We start from the raw sequence: 25,733 nt of genomic DNA, 5'->3' as shown, positions 1-25,733 counted from the left end.
AAGCGACTATTTGATCAGGAATCACACATGAGCCCCCCAATTGGCACACAATTGACACACAAACACATCATGCACACTCTTTCTCTTGGGCTTCGTGCATAAAAGGTGTCGGTGATTAAGTATACGCCATGTGGCCTAATGAAAAATACATTAAATGTTAATGGAAATAAAGAAAGAACTCAGATTTTTCACCAAATTCCTTAACTGCTTTCGATTGGTCCTGCCACATTGGCAGTGAAAACAGAAAATTTATTGCGAAAAACCAAAATAAAAAATATGAACACAATGTAAATCAAAATATTCTTAAACTCCATCATCCATAAATCACCGGTAGTTAATTTAAATGCGAAAAGATTCTTGCTGAGAATCTGTTTTAACTTTGCAGACAAATCATATTTTTCGCAATCGACAAACTTTTTGCATTTGCAGTCTGGCAACTTTTAGATTAACTTTTTCTCTCGAATTGTTAGTGAAATGTCGAATTTTGAATTCAGTTTCCCCGATGTTGTAGCCTAGCTCAGGCATTGTTTAATGCAATCCTTTTCGCTATCAAATAAATTTTGTGTCCCTCGGCAGCCTCCATAGACAAACTCTTCACATGAGTTAGTTTCCTTTATATAGCGCCACATTTGAAATGAAGCCTTGCAAGGACCCACTAAACTAGGTACATCATCACATTTTTCTAGCGAAAAAAAAGGACGAATTATGACATATATAATTCAAAGCATTCACAATGCATCCAACTTACTTTTGTTGTAGGCCAATGAGAGTTGCAAGAAGAGGAAGGAAACTAGGAAACAAAGCACTAAAACTTTCATCCTGTTATTAATACAGGTGAATTTATATCGTTGAGCATTTGACAAATTTATAAAATATGTGTAGATTAGAACGGAGTTTACTTTTCTACATAAGAATATATTGTTTAGAGCATTTTTTTCTATGCTTCTTTTTTTGTACTATCCTTTAATTAATGTCATTTTAAATATGTTGAAAAATAAAGAAAAGTAGAGGACCAAACCAAACCAAACAAAGTTCAGCATCAATTTGAGCTTAGCTTTTGAATAGTCTTAGTAATTAACAATAAATAACTGTGTTGGTTCTTACGTGGTCCTTGAATAGAGCACTTATTTAGTTGCAAATATTTTCATCAAATGTTAACTTCCCAATGACTTCCAACACGTGCCGGAAAGGTTATCAAATCCGGCCATGACAGTGGCTTTCCATTTAGTTGCCTGTGTAAATTAGTTATAGACTTAGACCCAGAGTCGAACGAAGGAAATTCTACAGCAAAACGAACTAAAGGCAACTGCCACCCAATCTCAAACCAAAACGAAATAAATACTCTGAGATACAAGTGCTGTTGCTGTGTGTGTTGATTTTACGACATTTAAGAAGATTTATGGCTACACCTTGGACTGTAAATGGGCGCCAAGTGCCTGCCAGCCACGCGAACCAGAACTGAACCCGAAGCGGAAGTTGCTAGAGAAGGGACCATGTCCACGTCCATGTTCATGGCCATTCTGATTCTGTTGCCAGTGTTGGCGCCATCCCTGTACCTGCTATAAGAAGATTCCAAGTTGGGCAAATTGCCGAAAGTCATTAAGTTTGCGCATCAGTACAACAGCGATGAGATTTCCTCACCAGGTGGGCAGCGGAAAGGTAAATGAAACAGTATGGCACTAAAGCCTCGGCTGGGCCTCAACTGCAATGGGCAACAGCTCATTTTTTTATTCAATCTCATTTTTTACGTGATGGGTGTTTTTCTTTTCTCTTTTTGCTTTTTTGTTCATTTTTCTTACCTCTTTTTTTGCTAGGCGTCACCGAAAGTGCAGCAGTTTACACAAGGCTCTGTGGGAGATTGATGCCTTGCCGTAAATATAATTATAGTTTCATTTCCCTTTTAACTTGGAAGAATGGCAACATAACCACATGGCGTATGGGTAATGTATGCAAGACCAAGCAATCCGCTTGATGTAAAAAGTTGAGAAAAATGTTCAGAATGGCATTCATTTAAACAAAACATCGATAAATATATCGCTATAGAGAAAACAAAGGTGAGGTCGAAATTTAATAACTTATTAAAACGTAATCCCTTATATTATCTATACGTTCGAAAGTGAAACTTAATCTTACTAGGCCTTGATCAAGACCATAGCTATTTAGTTTTTATTTCTACTGATTTCATTCATTTAAATAATTAAAATACAACTGAGATATATTCAAAATTTTTAGTAAGACGTGTTATGAATTTGTAGCCAAAGTCAATTGAAGTTAGTTCTTCAATATGTCAACCTCCGCACTAACGATACTCGGGCAGCTGCAGCAACTGACTGATGCCCAATTGTATGTGATGTGCCGCAACTATCGGATAACACCCATTTTTGTAACAGGCCGAAATCGCCGACACTTGGAACGCCGGCTACATGTGGCCATTATTGAGGAGAATGCTCAACAGCGTGCCCTGGACTATATAGCCAAGCAGAAGGACCAAGACTATCAAAACGATTTGTATGCCAGAAACATGGGATCAGATATTTTGCCAGCACGACCAAGAGTGAACAGTCGTTCTGCCTCACCCGGATTATACGAGATCAGACGGTCACAGAATGCGGGAACCATGACAACACCCTCTGTCCATAATATTGTTCATAATCGCACACTCTGGCCCTCACCACTGCCCCACAACATTGGACGTACTTATAAACGGAGGCGAACATCGCAAGAGTCATCCATTTTATCCTCAGCTCTCGCTAAAGCTCCGGCTCTGTTATTATATTTGGCGAAGGAAGTGCCTTTAATGATATGGAAAGGTTTGGAAGAACGATTGGCACCTTTTCAACGATTTCGCGGTGGAGAGCAGCAAAGCGATCAGAATATTGAACCTTATCAATCATATCCACAGCAGCAAGTTGATACTACTGACCGAGGAGTAACTCGAATAACTCATCAATTGAATAACACACTCGAGGAACAACCTCACACCTATCCTTATGGCCTTGACTATGAAGAACTTCAGCAATATACACATGAACCTAGTAACTTCGCCGATATTGAAACGGATCAGGATGAAGTTTCTGTTACCAGCACGATCAATCCTGTTGAAAGTGAGTCTATTGATAGTTTTCATAGTTCTTTGGATGAAATTGTCGAAGAGAAACCTGCAGTTAAAGTAACACCAAAGGAGCAGCCAATGCAAAGTGCTTTCAGATTTGCTTGGTGGCGAAGCCCTGAAAAAACAGATGGTACTCCATCCAGATCGCATTGAAACGGATCGCATTTCTGAGCATGAACAGGAACTGAGTACCTATGAATATCTGAGCGAGGATCAAAAACTGAAGGAGCAGCATACAGTAGTAAGAGATATAATGGGTCGCGTCGACTTACGCGACGATAGTGATGACGAAGCTGTCATAACCCCACCCAGTCGTCGACGACAAATCTTAGGATCATGTGGTACTTTTTGTAGAAATGTCTATAAGTTTCTCTTCTGCGATCGGGATGGTGTTTGGGATATTGACAAGGTCCGCTGTACGGTCTTTTGTTGTGGCATGCTGGTTTTTGTCGGGGCTACTTTTCGGAAAATGCAATAATCAAAATATCGAGTAATTTGTACAACGGATGTTTGTATCTTAATAAAATGTGTCTTTACAACGTCATTGAAGCCATGACCTTTATGCTTGTCATTTCACTTTGTATTCTTTGCTTTTACTTTATTGAACTCCGGCCCCCAATGTCAACAATATATGGTAGACAATAAATTTCAACTTTATATCCACATATTAGTGTCAAAGCATACGAAGTTAGAAAAATAGAAAGATAGACGGAAAGAGAACGGTGGGGAAAAGTTCAAAAGTCATCAAATGCTTGATATTGTGTTCTGATTGCCAGCAATGCTAAAACTTTAAAAGTTTTTAAAGAATTGAGACAGTTTAAGAGACGAGTTGACATGAATTGACGTTTGACTAGCAGCAGTTTAAAATGGTTTAAAGATATCATCCAAAGCACCATAACTAATGTTACACACCAATCTCCAACCAATCACCACAAATCTTATTTCGACCGCAGTATATGTCCTTGCTGCAACCAAAACATTTCAATAGAACACTGACTCGTCACCTGCTACATCTTGAAAACACAAAGATACACCATATTCCAAAATACCAACCCACTGCAATGGCTCTCAAACCCCACAAATTCTAACATACTGAAAATCCTAGTCTTTGGCTATTATATTTTTACATGTTTCAAATTCTTTTCTCAGTTCATAAAATTACATCAAAACCTTTAAAGTTCCTTTTTATTTCGCCATCCTCGATCTGAATTTCATATAAATTCTCCTTCATCTATTTTTCTTATATAACTACAGATGTACCTACCTATTTGATATTTCTTATAAAACAATATGATATCGTGGTCCGATCCGTGTAGTTTTCAAACTTAATCTCATGCAGGTAATCAAAAATCCAAAAAAAGAAAAAAAAATTCATTCCGATAGCTTAAAAAAGATTGCTGAGTAAAACGCATAGGCCCTGACTGACAGACAGGCGGACATGGCTATATTGACTGTGAACTTCTCATGCTGATCATGAATATATATACATAGTTAGTGGGGTCGGAAACATCTACTTCTATGCGCTACAAACATCGGACAAGGATATAAAAAGTAAGTGTAGCTTTTTATGTAAATAGAGAGAAGACAATATGGCCCAGAAATTTGTTCAATATCATTATATTAAATGCTTCCTTCAATTTGTTATTACTCTTAGATGAAAATTTTTATCTTCATCTCCTTGATAATTTGCTAAGCATCATAAAAATAAATAAAATATTATATTTCTTTTCTTTTTTCCCTCTCTCAGAACTCCTTTATAAACACAATTTAGATCCTGATTAATTATGACTTTTTTTTATATTACAAAAATATATGATAAACTTGTGAAGGCAGTTATTTTTCAAATTAAAGTTTGAAAGCCTTAAAGGCGCCATCTATCATAATATGATTGAGGTTGAGAAAAAGCTTAATTTAGTTGAGATACGCACCACCCGCTTTTTGAAAGTGCTAGTAGAAGAAACTAATCATAGCCATAAGATTTTACGAAAGGACCTGAACCCGAACTGACTCGACTACATTTTAAGGACAATCCCATTTGAATGTGGGAAAGAATTATGAATGATTTTCATTACAAAAAGAATACATATTTTCTAAGGAATCATTAACAAATCATTAATAAATTAGAAAGATTCAAAACCAGATCAGACAAAGTTAATTTCTATGTAATCGGAATGAGACACTTAGTAATCAATCTTGACACTCAAAACTATCATCAAGATGGCTCACAACTAATCAGTCTCAGACAACAACACTTAGAGAACAGAATAAAAACATAGTATAATGATATATCATTCAATAATATTATATGAGAAGGAATATGTGAATATTCTTTAGAAATCAACTTAACTATAACTAGTTTTACTGTTGACTGTAATTTTAAATTACCACTCATTTTCAATATAAGTATATTAGTAGTCCGGGTAAGCCCACTTAATACCAGCTAAGAACAAAGAATTGACAAATACGAAATCGCATGTCTCCATTAAAAGAGATCGACGTATATAGATGTAATTCCAAATGGTCTCGGAGCGTTCGATTAAAAAACTTCTTTTGAAATGCATTTGATCCAACTGGAAAATAAATGATATTTTATAAAAATCCAAATTGCTCATGGGAAATGCACTCACTGATCGTTCTCTCCAAATTTTAGATGGATGACACTTTAACAGTCGACGTATTTCATGCAGATAGAGATGGTTTAATACTTTCCGCTCCAGTTCTACAATTTCCCGGGCTGTGCGAATCACACGCCACATTCTTGACATTAGCGAAACGAAAATGACAACTGCCACAATGATTCCGCTAAGATTCTTTCGACTGAACAACGTATTGTTTACGAAAACAACTGTAAGCACAATACTAAGTTCCATAATTAATTTTAGGGTATGAGGTATCCAGCCAATGTTCTGCATATTCCTACGTAGAAGTAATAATTCTTCGAAATATTTCAGGCACAATGACCAGTCCACATTCTGTCTGGGTAAACGATTTTCAAACAACTCATCCAGTTCTTTTATCATGTGATAATGCTTGAGCATAACAAAATCAAAGAAGCAGAATGCGATCAGTAGACGTAGACTGTGTACTTTGTCGAAATATTGAAATCCATTCAGAAAAAAATCCTCATTAGCAATAATAAAGACTAACAGAGCACCTTCCCGGAGCCATTGACAGTATAAATTATATCGAGACACACACACTGGCCTACCAAACAAGAGAAAATGTATTTTACTGAGTTTTTTTAGTCGATTCAATAACTCGGCCATTTCATTACCATTGAAGGCCAGAAACCAACCGCAATGCAATACACACACAATCCAAATGTAAAAGACACCCATAACCAAGAAGTACAATGCGCTACCAACACCCCACTGTCCTAGCCCATTCAAAGTATTTCCCATGGTGGCTGAGAAAGTCAAGACGAAATATGGCAAAATAATGAAGTAGTGCCAAAACTTCACATATCTTATCCAGTTTTTCGAAATCACAAATTGCTGCTCTTCGGTTCGATAGTTGAGAACATTTATGGCCAGGATTTTCGTTAGCAATAAAAAGTACTTCGACATTTTTAATAATATTTTGTAGTTGTCTAACGTTCTACGTTTTAAGTACTGAACAATGGCACCTTCATATAGTAAGTAAGTAGTTGATATGTCAGCAGCAAATTGCTAATCAATAGCTTGTGGCTTTATTAATTATGCTAATTTATCTTTTTAACAACACTCTTTTATACATTTTTCCAATTGTTTGTCATCGATTCCATAAATTATAGTCAACAGATACTTAGACTTTCTATAAAAAGTACATAACTTTATACTTCACGACTCCACTTTGAGAGCTATTTTAACTATTTCACTTTAGTAGTCGTAGTTTAATACTCGTTTCGAAATTTCCTATAACGATTAATATATTATATCTGTAAGCAGGGCCAAGTTAGGCCAGCGAAATATAATCTTCGTGGTCATACTGCAAATTTGGAAATCACTTTCCAGTGTGATAGTGAAGAAATTAACCAATATAAAGTAACAAAAAAAAAAAAAAAAAAAAAACAATTGGCAATGAAAATGATTTTTTAGCTTTTTTAACCATTTTTCATTCATCTGCATATTATAACATAAATTTTTGAAAATAATCATAATCATTTATACATCAATTAAAAATCTGATTGAAATTAATTTTACAAATAGTGTTTAATGCCATTATAAAATATGCCAAGTTTATATTATATAAAAACCTCAAATAATCTCAAATAACCCTAATTTAGTGATCTTGTACCTGAACCAAGCTACGAACCTGTCATAATAAGCCAACTTTGATTAAATATCTTCCACCTCCAACCAAGTTGTAGATAATTTGTTTTGGCTTTTGTTATAAACATCCTTTGCTTCTGAATATATACGCATATCCTTTACTGCTTCTCCATTCGAAGCCACATTATTAGCATTTTTTGTGTGTGTGTGTGTAAGTTTGTCAGAAAACGCTAAGAAAATTATGAAAATGAAATGGAAAGCACTGGCACTGCAGTTGATTTGTGTTTCTGGCATTCGACTTCGTTCTTATGTGCATATTCAGTTGTTTTACTGCTTCCACAGCCTTCCCCTTCTTCTTATCAGTCGAGTAATTCTTTGTTTCAGTAAACAGAAATCGAAATTTGAAACCAAAGCAAATGAAACTGAAACTGACCCACACAAATACCATTGACAGATACATATACATAAATATATGTATAACCACGATACAGTTGACTTTGTTGTTTTCAAAGCGACTTACTCATTATCAGTCATCGAATTTGCAAACAAAAGAATATTATCGGCCGTAGTATAATGGCAAATGTTTTATTATACCCATTACCTATTATGTGATTGGGTATGTTTGGACTCTTGGAATTCCGTACTGCAACCACTGTATCCTAAAAATTACACAACTTCACAAAAATTTATTAAGTGTTAAAAAAATATTTAAATAAATTTTATTATGTGCATTTTACAGTGAAGGATTAAGCTAACGCTGCCTGCAGTAGTCCAAAAGCCTAAAGATAAGTCAGAAGCCGATTTTTTTTTTTGCAAAATTATTAATTTAATTATTATAAATACTAAATATTATTATAAATACTATATTATACTAAAATTATTCATTTTTATTTTAAAGACATACTTTTTGGTTAATATCACTTATGTTTAAACTATATATTGAACCATTTCCAACCGATTTCATTTATCAATATAATTAGAATTTCAATATGTCGTCAAACCTCTTGGTCATATTCAATATTTTTTCAAAAAACTGTCGCAAAATATAGTGCTCTAGATTTTAATGCAGATTCAAAGACATTACGTAACTTTAAAATAAACAGATAAATATTTTGCTTACTCAAAAAATTGACTAAACTAGATCTTCATGAAATTATGGTTAATTGGAATACTTTGCTATTTCGTTGAACTTTTTTGACTCGCTAATTCCAAAATTAAATTCAGTAGCATTAAAATGAGATATCACATTCAAAAATAGTTTACTATAAAGGTGCAGGTTTTTTTAAGAATTTTCGAGAAATTTTTCAAACTGATATTTTCACGAAAGAAAGTTGAATCAACTTATCAATGATCAAAAATCCTTTTTTGATTTTTTCGTTTTTAAATTGAAGATTTTGGATTCCCTGAGTCAACTATTCATACTTCAATAAAGTTTCACCTTGACTGATACTGAAAATTTAATAATTTCTACAAGATGCGTATAGGGTATGTTCTAGTGCCAGACCGTTGATTACAGTCAAATTTTCTTGTAAGGAATTTCCATTTGATAAAATTCAACGTTTAACAAATTGATTTAGAAGTAACGACTTTATTAAGCTATTTTATTTGGATCTTCATATATGTATGTACATATATACATACTACATTACTTGATTTACACGGTAGATAATGTCTATGATGATACAAAGATAAAGATAATTATCTGGTTTTTATACGACCGGCAAAAACCTAAGGTTTGATAAAAAGATAATTGTTTTGGAACAATGTTCAATCTCCTAATGAAAGTTTAAAAAGAAAAAAAATCATTTTAAATTTCTTTATCTCCTCTGCGAATTCATAAAAGTAAATTTTAACTGTAATAATAACAGTAAAGTAGAAATTTGATATAAAAATAATAAATGAATCATTTTAAAATACGAGTAAAAACACGTTTTAAAAGGTTATTTCAAAGATTAAACTATTCTTAATAAAGTTTTCGCATCGGCCAATTAATTGAAGTGTACAACAATCATCGGCACAACAATTGCCAATTGTTTTCGGGGTTAAGGAAATATTATAAATTAATTCAATTAAAATTCATGATCATTTCAAACTCTTGGCGCGTAAAGCTTTCTCCAAGTCAGCTTTCGGTTAACAGACATTTGTTCTGTTTCCAATTTGAATCATCAGCTTATCAGAAGTCCACACTTGTGAACACAAGTGTATATGTATTTGTACAAAAGTGTGTGTAAAAGTGACGACTAAAGAGCAAAGCGGAAGATGCAATCAAAAGCAAACAAAGCGAATAACAAGAGGCCCAAAATAGCCTCACCCCCGCACATACCCGTCACGATACACACGCACACACAAACACACACGTACTAGTTAGTTAATTTCATATTTCTTTATTTTAAATTAGATTACAATAAGAGTACAACTTGAGGCTTCCGTTTAACAACAATTATTTTAAATTGTAAAATTATTTACAGTTACTGAATTTTTGCTGGTATTTCCACACAGACTATATCAACACCATTCTGGTCCTGTAATTCCCATTTCACTAGCACAGAGACCTTTGGATAGGTCTTCAGGACTGGCAATGTGGCTGTATAGCGATAGGATTCATCCTTTTCCAAAGGACACTTTAGGCCGCTATTGACGCAGGCATTGGGATTAGCCAAGGGGAATGGCATCTCAATGCCCAAAACCTTGCCATGAACCACAGTTGTCACGGCCGATGCGACCTCGGCCAATGCGAAATCAATGGAGAAGCTGACTGTTGTGTTCCTCTTTAGAATGCATTCCGATTTGGTTGTATCACAACCCTCGATAGCAACACGGGTAAATTTTCCGGTCTTTGAACCGCAGTCTGTGAAGCCCAGTCCTTGGACGAAGGTCACCAGAAGCAAACAGGACCAGAGAAAGCACAATTTCCACATTTTCTTTTCCAAAAATGAAACGCCGAGTTAATTAAATTACAAGATTGAATTAGGCGACAATAAAAAATGAAACACAATTTTATCTGCTTTCGTTTTCCTCTGTGACAGCTAAGAATCTACTGAAATGGGAAAGTATGGAAACAGAAAATTTAAAATTTCAAAAAGCTTTTGCCTATCGAATTGAAATATCGATTGCAGGCTCTTCACTTTATTATCGGAGCGAAAGAGATGGGGAATCGCCGTGGTCCAACCATGTGGCAAAAACTAAATATTTTGCAATTAATCCAGAATTTAAGTTTACATTTTAAAGTAAAAATTTCAAACCAATGTCTGACTCTGACTATTTTTTGTTTATTGCTCTTTTTTTGTGTTCAAAAGGTTAAAAAGTTATCTGCATTAGTAACTTGATAATGGCTATCTACATTTCTATGACGTTTTAAATATAGAACGAACCACTGTGCGCGCGGTAATAGGGAAACAGAAGAAAAAGCTTTCGGGTTTATTTTTCTGTGCAGTATTTCGGCAACACTAAGCAGCACCTGGTTGGCATTTCTTTTGGCGGCATTTAGCAAAAAGTTAATATTGTTAATAATTTATTTTTACTAAACAAAATAAGAGAACATGTCGCAAATTTGTAAGCGCAGCTTGTTGTCGGTAAATCGTTTGGCACCCGCCGCCTTGCGTTGCAAGTAAGTGGAGCACGAAGCATATATGTATGTATGTAGTTGTTGTAGTTTTTGGTGGGAACACGTTGCACATAGACACACACACACACGTACACAGCAATGCAGTGTCATTTGTCAAGGTCATTGCATTTGCCGGTCTATGTTTGTGTCTTTCTGTTTGCATTGCAGTCACTGGAGATTTATGTACATTTGTAACGCGCTTTAGGTTATTATGTCAGAATAAATTGTTTTTTGCATGAGAAGGGGAAAAATTCATATAGAATATAGTTGACACATTTGTATTGCAAATGTAATTAGTTTAATTTGCAACTTACATACATACAAACGTTGTATGTTGTAGTCCAGCTGTTTTTATCTGTATTACTGTAAACGTCATTGAAAACTGTTAAATATAGATACTGGGGGTGGGGAAGATATATTTTTATATATATAAAGCTTATTTCGTGGCATTTCATTGAGTTCTATCTAAAAAGAAAAAGCTATAAGGAAATTATATGCTTCAATTGTTTTTGCATAAAGCACTTTAAATACCCTACCATTCCGAAATTCGTTACTTAATTATTTTGTTATAACTTTTCGTATAAATTAGTTAGTTTGATTAGAACAAAGGCTTATTGTTAGACTTATGACAAGTGTTCCAAACATTTAGCAAAATCCATATGCCTTGAATTTGTTAGGGTAATGCAGCCACTATCGTTGACATATCACGCTTTTGTCGCGTGTTTTGATTTTTATGAACTTTTTTCTTTATTAACTCTTCATTTTTTTATCGACCTGCATGGGCCGGAAATCTCAACCAGATATTGAAAAGTAATATAAACGGTAGCTAATCAAGGAATACCAATCAAAAAACTTTGACCGACCAACCGACTGACAGGTTGACCATAATTAATTTCCTTTTTGTTTTTGGGTCTTATTCAAACATTTTGCATAATATGGGAGAAAAATTACGTCAGCAAAAGACAAAAGAGAGGGATAATGCTTATCACTGACGTAGACACGATTTTTACTATATATATTCGGTTTGCCCCCCGTTGAACTAAAAATCATTGTAGGTTGTTTACAACGACGACCGACCACACGATCAAGTGATAAGCCAGTTGTTAATGAACGACCCCCCACTAAAGTGCCCGGTGGGGGTTTTCAAGTGTGTGGGTGCAAAAACCTACAGATGACTTTCAAACTTTAGTCAAGAAAAAGAAACTGATTATTTGGTCAAAGTGCTAGACGGGAATAAGATAACCCAGTTAATAATGGCAGCGATAAGTTTAAAGCGAATCTGCAAATTTAATTTGGCGTCAATGATAAGACAAGATAATATTTGGTTTAGAGGACTAAAGGGCATTAAATAATTAAATATTGATCTACATAGATCGTCATGGTTTACCGAAGTACAAATGGGACCGCCAGATGCAATCTTGGGTGTTACCGAAGCATTCAAGAAGGATACGAATCCCAAGAAGATCAATCTCGGCGCTGGCGCCTATCGTGATGATAATACGAAACCCTATGTCCTGCCCAGTGTGCGTGAGGTGAGTCTTTGCTTGAGATTATAATTTCAGATTGGCCATTAACTTTATAATCTCTTTACTAGGCCGAGAAACGTTTAATTTCCCGTGCTCTGGACAAGGAATATTCCACAATTATTGGTATCCCCGAATTCTACAACAAGGCCATTGAACTGGCTTTGGGTCCCTCGTCGCAGCGTTTGAAGGCTAAGCACAATGCCACCGTTCAAACTATCAGTGGCACAGGGGCTCTGCGTGTCGGTGCCGCCTTCCTGAGCAAGTTCTGGAAAGGCAATCGTGAGGTTTACATGCCCTCTCCCTCTTGGGGCAATCATGTTCCCATTTTCGAGCATTCCGGTCTGTCGGTGAAACGTTATCGTTACTACAATGCCGAGCACTGTAATTTGGATTTCAATGGAATGATTGAAGATCTTAAGGTAGGTTAAATTTATGAGAGAAAACTTTTCTATATCGATTTAAAATTTAATTAATATATTTGCAGAAAATCCCAGAGTCTTCCATTGTACTGCTGCATGCCTGCGCTCACAATCCCACAGGTGTGGATCCAAGCCGTGAACAGTGGCGTGAGATCTCCAAGGTGGTGAAGGATCGCAAATTGTATCCATTCATTGATATGGCCTATCAAGGATTTGCCACCGGAGATGTGGACAACGATGCCTTCGCTGTCCGCATTTTCGAAGCCGATGGTCATGACTTCTGCTTGGCCCAGAGTTTTGCCAAGAATATGGGCTTGTACGGTGAACGTGCTGGTGCATATTCCGTCATTTGCTCTGACCAGGAGGAAGCAGCTCGTGTCATGTCCCAAATTAAGATACTCATTCGTGCCCTGTACTCGAATCCTCCCATTCATGGCGCTCGTCTTGCTGCCGAGATCTTAAATAACGATGATCTCCGTTCGCAGTGGCTGAAGGACGTTAAGGTCATGGCTGATCGTATTATCGATGTGCGTGGCAAACTCAAGGCTAATCTTGAGAAGCTTGGCTCTTCCCAAAACTGGGACCACATTGTCAACCAAATCGGTATGTTCTGTTTCACTGGCCTGAAGCCCGAGCAAGTTGACAAACTAACCAAGGAACACAGTGTTTACCTGACCCGGGATGGTCGCGTCTCGATGGCCGGTGTGACTAGCAAAAATGTAGATTACCTGGCCGAAAGCATACACGCTGTTACCAAGTAAATCTTAAATTGAGAGCTTAAGTAGAAAGATTCTTTAGATACTTATTGGCACTTGTACGAATTTTCTAGCACGAAATTACAAAAGAAAAACAAAACATAACAATTTATAACTTTTAGATAAACATTGCATTTTCTCTTTCGATTTGTCTTCTGACTTGTATATAAGCTAAGTTATCTGCCTTTCATAATAAAGCATATCAAATGTTGCAAAATATATCCATTTAATATCGGTGCATTATCTACGGGTCGCATTTAACGAATCGATTGGACTTTAAGAATTCCAATGGACTTTGATAAACTAAATATGTGAATTTATACCCCAGGATTTGGATATGCGAGTATCCGATTTGCATTCACTTCTTTTAATTATTTTCCACTTGAGTTCTTTATAATTTTGATTTGCCCTGCTTGATATAAACTTTAATTTACTTATTTATGGAATGTTTTTGTTTACAAAATGGATTATAATCAGTATAAAATACTCTTAAACTCGTCAATATTACAAATACTCCTCTTAAACTCTTTAAAAATTTAGCGAAGCTGAACCAAAATGCTAATAATATCCCTCATAATAGGCCCACATAAATAAAATTCTGAGCAATTATAATTTTCAGCAAATTTATAGAATATTGTATTTTGTTTTGCATCGTGTTACTCAGCATCCCAATAAACAAGATTTAACAATACATCCATAACTGATGATTGTAAAAAGTAAATATCTCAAAATCGAAATATACGATACTCTTTAAACAAAGATAGCAGGACAACGCCTTTGGTCAATAAGATAAGGACAAGTAATTCATGTGAATCAATAAGTACAGACAGCAGTTGTCCATAGATAAGAAAGTTATGAATTGTTTAGATATGCCATAACTAATCGTATTGAAGTTTACGTTCTTGTCTTCTTATATAAAGATATTTAAACATTTGTTTTAGAGAGATATTTTAGTGTGATTTAATATATATTTTTTACAAACATAATTATTTCATTTTGGTATATAATAAATTTGATTTGAAATCTTTTAATGGGTGAACACATAAGCCCATGGAGTTTAAGGTTTAATATTGCCATTTACAAATGAATTAAGCGCTCATATTGAACTGGTATCAGAGATTTATGTATACATATATGTATATATATATATATATACAAAAAGGAATCGAAATATTGCGGCCTATGAATTTGACTATTTTGAATGCAATATACAATAAAAATCTACTTATCTATCTAAAGGTAGAGCTTGAATTTTACCATTTTTTTCTTTTGCTTTCGCTTCGAGTTCAATTTCCTTTTTTTTAATTATATTATATTATATTTATATATATATTACTAGCATCACGGTTTGTTATAACGATATCTTAACTTATCGCTTGGTTCGCAGTACTCCTTGATTATAAGTTTACAAAGGAATATATGAAATACTATAATTATTGCACAGACCGATACCCAAAAGAGCGTTGGCAAGCCACCCAATTGATGACCATGCTTATGCAAAGCAATCAGATGCTGTTCATGAGCAGGAGCTATAATAAAGAGAAGAGTCAAATCAATTTTTAAGTTCCATCCATTGCTTGGTGTATAATTTACCCTCTACGACTTCTTTAACGTGTATGGCATGATGAAGATCCTCCATGTGCTGCTTATCTTCGGTTATATACAATATAGCCGTTAGAGGTTCAGTCAACTTTACTGGGAATTGTCGTCGGTTTTGTCTAAAAGTAAATATTTTAAACATTACAAAAGTGTTTAATAAATTTCAAATATCTAGTTACGTGAGCAAAACTGGTTCATCCAAACACCCGCCATCGCAGGCGTAATAGCTGCGATCCGAACGATCCAATGCCACATTGATCACTGCCTTATTGTCATCCTTAACAATAATGGTGACATTAACATGGGTTTTATTGCCATAGTTTAGACGTCTAAAATGGAAATCTCTATGCAAGAATTTGGGATGTATATTGCACTCTAAATGCTGATTACTAAAGCGAAAGCTTCCAAAACTCAAGACCATGGCCTGAATGACACCAGAGGCGCCAGCGCGTATTAGATTATGACAGCCTTGTTTCTCTAAGGTGAGCATCCAGGATGAAACTAAAGTATTCAGTTGATGCAAACTGGACATATCTCGCCACAAATTCTCAGCCTGAAGTGTGTGATAAGAGTCGTAGCAACCCTCGGCATAGGTTAAGGCCTTGGCAATGTCTTCCTTAATTGTAGGAGAGCCAGCTCCCGATTCCTCGTACTCAAAACTACGGACTTGAGATAGGACGGCATACATCGTAGCATTAATACGATCTCCGTTTAAACTATTTTCCGCTTTGGATGTGCTTATTGTAAAACCCGTAGCCCATAGGTCTGTCCACACATTAATGTGTTCCTGGCGATAGGTATTAATGTTATAAAGCGATCCGGTATTCGAGGCTTTGGTGCTTATCTTTTGCAAAAGCTTTGTCATGGCTTGAATGGCCTGTTGCTCGGTTATGTCAATGCTTGACTTCACCTGTCCCTCAATTACGGGCTTGGAATAGTGTATAGCCATGGGATAGATGAGACGCACAGTGCCCCGTTTGCGTAGCTGCATTTTGGAGTCCAATTTTGGTGTAACAATGCTGATCACAATGGATCTAGTTGGATCATCGGTCGATGGCTGTACGGTTCCCGTAATGACTTTTATTTCACTATAGGTAGATAGGCCCGTCTGAACTGGCTCACTAGGAAAATCAAAACCACATTAATATATACATCAAATTACCTAATAAAATAGACTCTTTTATTTACCTGAGCGGAATAGTGCGAGTGGAAAGGTTGGGTAGACTTATGCGTGGCATAATTAGTTCAACATCCTCAACTATATTTCGTGTATTGGTCACTTGCAGTTCCTGCATCAGGATATTGTGCTGAGTGCGATGAGCATAGTAGGTATAGGAAACAAAATAGCCGGCAAAGCATTGAAACCTATGAACCATTCCGGTTAGATACTCCACAACGGTGGCCTCCTTTTCACCCGTATTGATGCCGCCCTCTTGATTGACTGAAACAATCGGTTGAAAGCGTATAGGCACCATGGTGCGACCATGTTTAATATTAAGTGCAGCGGTATGAGCCACCTCCAATCCAATGTATCCATTGCCCACATAGGGCGTGTAATCATGTTCCCCCGGCAGCGGTGAAGGCGACACGTGACGTATGTTTGCATCGAACTCATAATTTTGGAGTATATAGGGTGTCAGTCGATCATCCATGCACATGCTGTGTGGATCTGTAAGAAAATATAAATTGTTAAATCGAGCGAGGGTTAAATCCATTAATAATACCTTTCTGTTCCGGTGCATTGAGAAATATATAACGAAAGATCGGCGGCAGCAAATAGAAGACAATGCAAACGCATAATAGCAGCAAAAACAAGCGACGATATGAGGAAAGTGTCCCTTCGGCCAGACGCTTTAAACGACGCACTATTTCCGCCGTTTCGAATTTGTTTTTGGCCGTGCGAAACAACATATTGACAGCTTAACAATTGAGTTTTCATTGGTTTATTTACCTGGCCCTGCGAAACTCAAATTGTTGAGAGCCCTGCAAATTGTGAACAGTTATAGATTATAAAACGGTCACACCAATCAGGCTGGACGGAGCAAGTAAAAAGCGCAAAGTAAGATTTTCGAAGAATAAGCCAACTGGTCACACTGGGAACTAAACAAATATTTGTCGTAAACGAATGTAAAATACGCTCTCATTATTATTAAATTTCGTTTTCCTTTTCAAATACTCAAGCCTTATTTAAAAGAAATTATTATGAATTGACTAACTGGTACTAAATATCGCCTTATTTTTACGAAGCTTTTAGTTATTTTGCTCACTCTCTTAAGATTTAAGTGTCAAACGGCATTTAAAACTAGTCATGCTGAGAGTAAAGAGTATACATACATATATAGAGGATCATTTGCTTTCACTATGTGCGCGCCTGCGCCAATGTTGGCTTTTTCGGATAAACTGATAAAAAAGAAGAAAACAATTTTAGTCCTATGCGGGTTTTCCATGCTCCTGCTCCTCGTATTGGTCTACACATGGGGCTCCAACAGTTATGCGACATCCACGTCGCCTACATCTTGCAAATTTTGTGATTTTGCCAACAGACGACAAGGACCACCGCCAGTGCTTTTAGTTGAAACCGATGAGTACGTTATATTCGAGGATATAGCACCAGCGTCCAAATATCATTATCTAGCTATACCCAAGCTACACTTTGAGAGTCTTAATGCTCTCAACAAATCGCACTACGGACTGGGTAAGTTCCACAAAAGTAAAACTTATTTGCATTAAAGGTAAATTGAGTACATATCTTTATTCCTATTGCAGTTAAACGCATGGAGGAGGGCATGATCGAGTTTCTGAAAACAAAAAATGTGGATGCCAATAATGACACAATTATTGGATTTCATATTCCGCCGTTTATCTCAGTGACGCATTTGCATTTACATGGCATTTCACCGGCATCGGAAATGAGTTTACTTAATAAAATTAATTTTATGGAATCATTCTGGTTTAAATCGGTTAGTAGTTCTAAAATCGTAAAACTGTTTCACAAATTGATTGTTTATATTGTTTTTAACTAGGCCCAGTCGGCTCGAGAGATTCTGGAACACAGAGAACTGTAGCAGTTGGAATGCTTTTTATCAATATTTACCTAGCTGATTGTTATGTTTATAAAACCATTTATTAACAACAAATTAATGCAGATGATGGCATAAATTACTTAATTAGGTTTATCCTACATTTACTCTGGTGTTTTGTTTGTGAATATTACATTTCTGATAAGATCGCATTATATCGCAGTTGATATTCTAATTGGAAATATGTTGTAGAAAATGCTATGAAAATGGCAATTGCGAATTAAAATTAAATAGGCATTAATTTGTTATTGATTAAAGAAACCTTGTTCAGTGGTGTTTATGGTTATTGTTAAATTTATGAGTTAATTTTTTAATAACAAAATAAACCAATTTATTGAGATATTTAAATATTGTTATTTTTATTATAAACACTTTCAATTTTAATGTTTTAGTGCATTTGAATAAAAATGTATTTTTATTGATACATATTACAAAGATCTTTAACTTTATTCAGAGATCGTTTTTTTCTTTTTTTTTTTTTTGTCTGGCTTTAATATAAACTTCAATTTCATAAAATATTATATATTAGTGTCGCTTTTATCCACTTCCATTTTTTTTTTTTTTTAGTAATTTCTATAATATATAAAACATGTTCCACAGTGTAAAAGGCAGCAGGGTTGTTGAGTGTACTAATTACTGAGTACCTTGCATAAGTTGAACTGGTTCCGGAATATGTATATTAATTTTTAACTGTTTGTATTTTTAAATTGATTGAAATTGATAGGAAAACGGAAGTTTTAAAGCATTGCGTTCATTAATATATTATTGTGACAAAAATTTATTATATTTTACTGAAAAAGTTTTTTGCACAAGGGTATCGAATTCCAAAAATATATAATCGATTTGACTGTGAGTGCATCTGGCCACTCTGGAGAAAATGCAAGGCTGCCAGAATCAGCGAAAAGCAAATTATGCCTCCGGCAACGCCATTGAAGAAGTTTGTTTAATTTTTTGCAAGCGAGAGAAATCTTTAATAAATTAGGAAGAGTTGCGTTGCTTTCCGACGGCTTTGGAGTACATTAAGCGTACGGTGTGGTAATCAACGTGCACACGATGTGGCCACAAACGTTGGAAATGTCGCGGGAGGAATGCCGCGGCATGCTGCGTCGACTTGGTACGTTTTCTGGCTGGCAAGGAGCGGGCAATACAGAGCGCCACAGCGCCAGATACAGTCGCCTCCTGTGGCCAATATGGGGCCTTCTTCACTAATTCCATAATTTGTGTTTTGTGTCTTGTTTAGAGCTTGAGTCCTATTCGCATATAATAAGCGTTTTTCGCGCCCAAGGATCACTGAGCGAACCAAAGGCCAAAATGCTGGAGGAATTGCGCCAACTGTTTCACATAACCCAAGAGCGTCATCGTGCGGAGGTGCGGCGTGCCGCAAACGATGAGCAATTATGCACCATAGCCGAAAAGTAAGTAAAACGGACAGGACTACCGGACTTCCTGGCAATAACAATCATTTGGAGCTGCCTCTCTCTGTGTGTGTATGCGTGTGTGTATCTATCTGTGTTCGCATTTGTATTTGCAGTGTCTGTGGACCTAACACCTGGCAGGAATGGTCACGTGAAGGACGACGCCCGTATCCCCTATTGCCAAGGATATGCCCGCAAACGGCTCTGAGCATTGTGGCCAATGATTTGGCGGCAAAAGCATTTGCCGAGAATGCCAAATTGGCCATGCCCGCCGATACGGGGCCCAAGTATGGTGAGGCCCTAATTGATCAGGCCAATTTAATGACATTATACCATGGCGGACGAGCCAAAATCCCAGAGCCGCCTGTGGTCTTGGATGAGCCGGTGAGAGGAAATTATATAACCCTGTATATATATATATTTACACATGTATAGAGAGGCATCATCTATACGTACATACTCTATTTGTAATTTTTAGTTTTTTGCCTATCTTCGTGTATGCATATGTATGTGTGCGCGTGTGTGTGTGTTTGTGGGGGCAGTGAAAGTACAGTCTGCACTGGGTTGATATGCTTTAATGGTGGGATCCCAATTATTAATGCGTGGGTGGTTGGGCGTTTATTCCACAGATGTGGCCCCAATTCTTTAGTTTCAAACAACCGCTAAAGTGAAACTTTGTTTCTTATTGGAATTCATATAGTTTTTTTGGCAATAAGACTTACTTACAACTTTAAACAATTACGCTTACTATTAATATACGTATACAACATCAAATTACAATTTTTATGACCTTTTCAGTTTTTTTTACACTTTACAATTAAAAATATTTTCACTATCACTTTTGAAGCAGTAGTTACATTTTAACAGTATAATGTTGAATGTTAACAGGGCTGTTAAAGAATTGTAAGAAGGTTTTTGTAGGGCAAAAAGGGATTTGTTTAGGGCAACAAGAAATTATTTCTAGTTCAAAAGTAAAAGGTCAAGATTTCTATCAGAATTTCGTATAAATTTTATGTTCAATTCCGAGTGCATCTTATGGTTATTTTTAGTTTGGATTTATTTGAAGTCATCTTTATATTAAAATGTTCAAAATTCTTAATCTATTTATATAATGAAACGTTCAATCGTGCTAGTATAGTTTAACACGTACCAATTAAGGTTCACATAAAAAGTTTCTTTCAATGTTTGGTGGCAGCAGAAATTAGAATAGTAGGGATAGTAAATGAAAATAATTCAACTAAATTTTACTTACCCAATTATGACGAGCTGTTAGTTTTGCCCAAACTACAAGACAAATAATGCATTTTAAAAGGAATTTATAACTTTATATCATAGATTTATGTTAAGATCCAATGAAAGTATGTCTCAGGTAGGATAGTTTAACGGAGTCGGACAAACTCGGATGCAAATTCGTATCATATGTATATATATTGCTTGGTTGGGTGATCAGTGAAAACCTACTTAATCTGTATACTGTTGCTCTCGAGATGGAACCATGGCGTAGATGGAGTTTCCCTTTCTGTGAAGCAAATACTGAAAGGAAGTTCCATGGGGGAAGGTAAAAAAGAAAGATACTAATAAGCTTGGGGTCACTTTAGCTTTATCATATCCTGGTAAAAGTTCGATATTAAAAATTTTCATAACCAGATCCGCTACTTAGCAGGTTCTTTATCTATCTACAAAAGTCACTTTACACTTTAGTTTAAATGCTTTAGTTTTATAGCAAATTTAAAGATGCATTTTTGTTTTGTTATTCCATAGTTCAAAGTACCCGATTTGCCCACTGAGGTGAAGAAAGCAACTCAGAAGCGTAAAGAGAATGAGGGAGGCGATGGCAAGCCGAATAAAAAGCGGCATTTGCAACACGATAGACAATCGCAACAGCATCCACAACAGGCGCTTGGACAAATTATGTCCAATGAAGACTTAGAATTGTTGCCACCAGAGCAGAGGCCGAGTCCAAGGACATTGCAGCAACGTTATTTTTATCAGCAGCAACAGAAGCATAAACAACGTATGGCCAACAATAGCAAGAAGAATTTAGCAAATGCCATGCACAATCATACAGGGGGACCAGGAGGAGGAGGAGTGGGTGGTGGTGTGTTGCCTGTGGCAGGAAAACGTGTGGCAGCACCCGCTAAAAGTGGACGACGCAAGCACCAAGAGCAACAACAGTTGCAACAGCAACAACAACTGCAGCAGCAATTGCAACAGCAGCAACAACAACAACAACAACTGCTGCAACAACAAAAACATCATCAACAACAGCAACAACAACAGCTGCAAAAAGTATTACTACCTGGACCACCGCCAGAGCAGCACCAGCAGCAGATAATTACCAATCATTTAGTAGTCCAGCCCCATGTAGAATACATTCTCGATGAGGCACTAAGATCCGTGGGAGCCACAACAACGCCACCAACAACAGCCACTCCCACACCCAATCCCTCATTAAATGCAAATTCAACTTCCGTAGCACCGCCAAATATACCGTGTAAACTAAAGCCATTGCCGCAATCGGCACGTGTTGTATATGGTCCGACAACAGCTGGCGAATTGGGTTCACCCAACGCACGAGGATTTGCCAACTCACCGATCATATTCAAAGAAAAGCCTACGGCTGGCCAACCGTCGACGCAGGTTTCGACTCCTGTCAAGAAATACATTGTCGAGGAACGTCAACCGACGACGGCACCCCCTTCTACAGTTATATCAACAGCCAATCTGCCGTTAGCACCACAAATCATTAGTGTCCAACAGATTCCAGCCCCGCCATTGGGTACCAAACTGCGTCCTGTGGCGGGAGTGGTAGGAAGTCCATCCACCGGCAGCAGCAGCAGTTGCCAACCAACAACAGTCTCCAAATTGACACCGAAAAAGATTCAATTGCTTGAAGCCGCCTCTAGCCACGAGACACAAAGTAAGGCACAGGCCAAAACGCTAGCAGCCGGGCCAACGGTTCGGGTTCTTCCCTACACAGAGCAAACGGCGACAGCATCTGCTCAATTGGCCATTGTGGGCGGTGGCAGTCCTAAGGATCTGCAGAGGACTGGTGGTGTCACGCCACTGAGTAGTGCCTCCACAGTAAACATTATAAAGAATATACCGGCCAGCAGTTTGAATAATACACTTATAACTCCATTGGCCACGCCCACAGCAACAGTAACGCCTCTTTTCCGAGGCAAACAAGCTGGAAGTATCAATATTAAGGCAGCTACTCCAGCTGGAGCAAGTACATCGACACAGCTATTGACTAACATTAAGTTAACAACGGGAACTGGTGGCGGAGGAACATCCACTGGCCATCTCAATATCAAGCCATTGCCCAGCGGTGCCCTGCGTAACATTAAGATCTGTTCGCCCAATGGCAAATTGTTTTTGCAATCGGGTAAATTGCCAGCTGGCAGTATAATACATAAACTAAACAATGCAAGTGGAGTGCCGGCAGCCGGAGCAGGAGTAGGCAGTGTAAATGCCCATTCGCCTACAGGCAATATGTTGTCACCCACCTCACCACAGTCCAGGATACCCATACAGAAAATGCAAATCCTTACGCCCACGCAAGTGATCTCGAGTGCTGCAAGCGGAATAAACGCTAGCCCCCAAACCATCACTGTGACCAGTGGCAATAGCAGCAACCCTAACGCCAGCTCCAGTAATGCCAAAATCAAGCCCACCACATTAACCTTTGCCACCGCCGGCGTTGGCAAGAATAATTTGGTATTTCTTCCGGCCAGTGCCACCAGTACTATGCGCGCGGTTACTCTGGCTGCTTCCAATAAGCCCAAGACGGCAGCTGTGACGCCAGTGGCGGGTGGTAGCGAACAGTTATTGGGTGGCAAACCCAATGTGGTTGTCATAGGAGCAACTTCCTCAACGGTGACGGGTGCTATTACAACTACCGCTGGGCCAACAACTGCCTCATGCTCCTCTGCTTCCTCCACAAGCCAATCTTCTACGAAAGTTAAACCCAATCAACTGATTACAGAAGATACACCCATTGATATTATTAATATGCCCATTATTGTGGCCGACAATGGAACAACAACGGAGACCAAAACCGTTGGGGGTAAATCAACTCCTTTGGTTGTCTTTAATGCCACCGATTGGGAAATGGAATTGGATCAAGCTTCCAAAGTAACGGCCACAACAAGCAATTCGACGGCGAATCAATCGCTCGAAGATGTCATAATAGAAGAGGATGAGGAACACGACACAGAGCAACTCAACAATCGCAGTACGTTTAACCGAATTTCTTCTAATTTTTAGCTCTTCTCATCTTCACTTTCACATTCTTACAGTTATTGAACTTAATCCCGAGGATGAGAGTGCCATTGAGTATGTGGACATGGAATTGGAGCAGCCAATTGAAATTGATAGCGCCAGCAGTAGTAGTATATCTCCAACAGAGATTGCTGCCTCAACGACAACAACCACAACCTCATTGAAGGCTTCTATTGTGCCAGCTCCATCGCAGCAGCCACAACAGAAGCAACATCAGGAGCAGCAGCCATTTGGAGCTGCTGGTGCTGCATCAAGATTATAGAACAAGTTGTTTAAAAATTGTTAAGAAGAAAGTTTTTCGTTTACATCCAAACAAAACTCGAAATTTGCCCCGGCTCCATGATATCTATATATATATATATATACATTGAAATCTGTATATATATTCCAGTGCAAACAAAACTCTTCAGTGATTCAATTCAAGAACGCACAGCAAGAGCATCATCTTAGACACACACACTCAGAAACGCCCGGTTTAAATTTAAAATTAGTAGTTTAGTTTAGTAACAATATAAAGTTCTTAATTCCTGAATTAATTAAAGAATTAATCAATTGTGAATGAAGCTTCGAAACGAATTCTGTTGCAATAGTTAAGTTGCCAATTCTTATGGTGGGTACTCACAGTGACAAACAAAAAAAGAGAAAGAGAAAAGCGAACCATAAGTTAGTTAAGTTTTTAAGTTCTAAACAAATGAAGGAAATAATCCAATTGGAATAACGAATAATGAACATATAGAATTAGTTTTTATATACCCATCCCATAAACATGTACTAATTTTCCAAACAAACTCAATCAGCAAATGAATACGGAAAAGAAACCCAATTACGAAACAGATGACACTGTGACTACCCCTCACACATCCCCCAGCATGTGAAACAACAATGGATCAGTTTTAAACATTATCTCCATATATAACCATATATATACACCTGTGTATGTTAAATTGCAATAATGAACCGATGGTATATATATATTGTCTTTATATGAATTTGTTTTAATTACTTTTAATTTGCAATCCTTCAGCTATACCTTAATTTTTTATTTGTATAACAATTGTACATAAAATCTAAGCTCCTTTAAATTAGCTTTAAGTTTTTTAAGTTGAAAAAGAAAAAGGAAAACACTAAAAAAAATGTTTAAACTTTCATTGACAAGGTTTTTTTTTTCTTTTATGAGATTATAGTCCCTAGTAGTTCCACCTTAAGCAAATTGAAGTTGTGTATATATCAGCCAGACAAAAAATTCGAGAAGTTCGAACAGCAAACAACAAGATATACATGTTATATCTATATATATAATATGTATAAAAAAGTAGTTAAGTGTTGCCCATAAGATGGTTAAAAAAAAACTTTTTGAATTAACCCACACACGTAATTACTCAATTACTGCAAATAGATTTTAAGTATTTTATGCGTCGATTTTGTAAATCTAATTCTAAATACTGTTGTCAACCCGGTTTTTTTTTAGACCAAATCCAAGTACATAAATCGAATGCAAACCGGAAAACGGGTTTTTCAAAAAAATAAAGATGACAAAAATAAAAATAAAAAAATGCAAATAGAAAATGGAAAAACTAAAAATTAAAAATATAAAAAATTATACAAAAAACAAACACACAAAAAAAAAAAAAAGAAACCTCTGAAAATAATGTAATACAAAATATTGTTGAACAATGCGTGTCGCTGTAA

At 36.7% G+C, this 25,733-nt stretch overlaps 6 protein-coding genes across 6 annotated transcripts; 4 read left to right on the top strand and 2 right to left on the bottom strand.

Moving 5' to 3' along the window:
- The first annotated feature begins 2,166 nt into the window (after positions 1-2,166).
- Positions 2,167-3,665, top strand: LOC137572855 (uncharacterized). Its single transcript, XM_068284699.1, has one exon. The coding sequence runs from the start codon at positions 2,285-2,287 to the stop codon at positions 3,263-3,265; it is 981 nt and encodes a 326-aa protein (XP_068140800.1). The 5' UTR covers positions 2,167-2,284; the 3' UTR covers positions 3,266-3,665.
- A 6,061-nt stretch (positions 3,666-9,726) lies between these two features.
- Npc2a (Niemann-Pick type C-2a) lies at positions 9,727-10,404 on the bottom strand. Its single transcript, XM_068284569.1, has one exon. It carries the CDS (start codon positions 10,278-10,280, stop codon positions 9,831-9,833), a length of 450 nt encoding a protein of 149 aa, XP_068140670.1. The 5' UTR covers positions 10,281-10,404; the 3' UTR covers positions 9,727-9,830.
- A 381-nt stretch (positions 10,405-10,785) lies between these two features.
- Got2 (glutamate oxaloacetate transaminase 2) lies at positions 10,786-13,883 on the top strand. The gene is made up of 4 exons (XM_068284369.1): positions 10,786-10,969; positions 12,339-12,498; positions 12,561-12,911; positions 12,977-13,883. The coding sequence occupies exons 1-4, from the start codon at positions 10,902-10,904 to the stop codon at positions 13,670-13,672; spliced, it is 1,275 nt and encodes a 424-aa protein (XP_068140470.1). The 5' UTR covers positions 10,786-10,901; the 3' UTR covers positions 13,673-13,883.
- A 753-nt stretch (positions 13,884-14,636) lies between these two features.
- Positions 14,637-17,275, bottom strand: LOC137572678 (uncharacterized protein KIAA2013 homolog). Its single transcript, XM_068284439.1, has 5 exons — positions 16,990-17,275; positions 16,454-16,934; positions 15,445-16,386; positions 15,260-15,384; positions 14,637-15,195 (listed from the first exon to the last, which is right to left on the bottom strand). Exons 1-5 carry the CDS (start codon positions 17,174-17,176, stop codon positions 15,008-15,010), a joined length of 1,923 nt encoding a protein of 640 aa, XP_068140540.1. The 5' UTR covers positions 17,177-17,275; the 3' UTR covers positions 14,637-15,007.
- Positions 17,276-17,602: 327 nt separating this feature from the next.
- LOC137572824 (adenosine 5'-monophosphoramidase HINT3) lies at positions 17,603-18,693 on the top strand. Its single transcript, XM_068284667.1, has 3 exons — positions 17,603-17,960; positions 18,032-18,225; positions 18,289-18,693. Exons 1-3 carry the CDS (start codon positions 17,627-17,629, stop codon positions 18,328-18,330), a joined length of 570 nt encoding a protein of 189 aa, XP_068140768.1. The 5' UTR covers positions 17,603-17,626; the 3' UTR covers positions 18,331-18,693.
- Positions 18,694-19,263: 570 nt separating this feature from the next.
- On the top strand, positions 19,264-25,027 carry LOC137572802 (BRCA2-interacting transcriptional repressor EMSY). Its single transcript, XM_068284638.1, has 5 exons — positions 19,264-19,459; positions 19,586-19,760; positions 19,877-20,144; positions 21,522-23,997; positions 24,062-25,027. Exons 1-5 carry the CDS (start codon positions 19,399-19,401, stop codon positions 24,304-24,306), a joined length of 3,225 nt encoding a protein of 1,074 aa, XP_068140739.1. The 5' UTR covers positions 19,264-19,398; the 3' UTR covers positions 24,307-25,027.
- The last annotated feature ends 706 nt before the right edge of the window (positions 25,028-25,733 follow it).

This window comes from Drosophila tropicalis, unplaced genomic scaffold (genome assembly GCF_018151085.1).
Source record: "Drosophila tropicalis isolate 14030-0801.00 unplaced genomic scaffold, ASM1815108v1 contig_393, whole genome shotgun sequence".
Taxonomy (NCBI): Eukaryota; Metazoa; Arthropoda; class Insecta; order Diptera; family Drosophilidae; genus Drosophila; species Drosophila tropicalis.
Note: the sequence above shows the minus strand (reverse complement) of the source record. Positions and strands in the feature narration are given on the sequence as shown.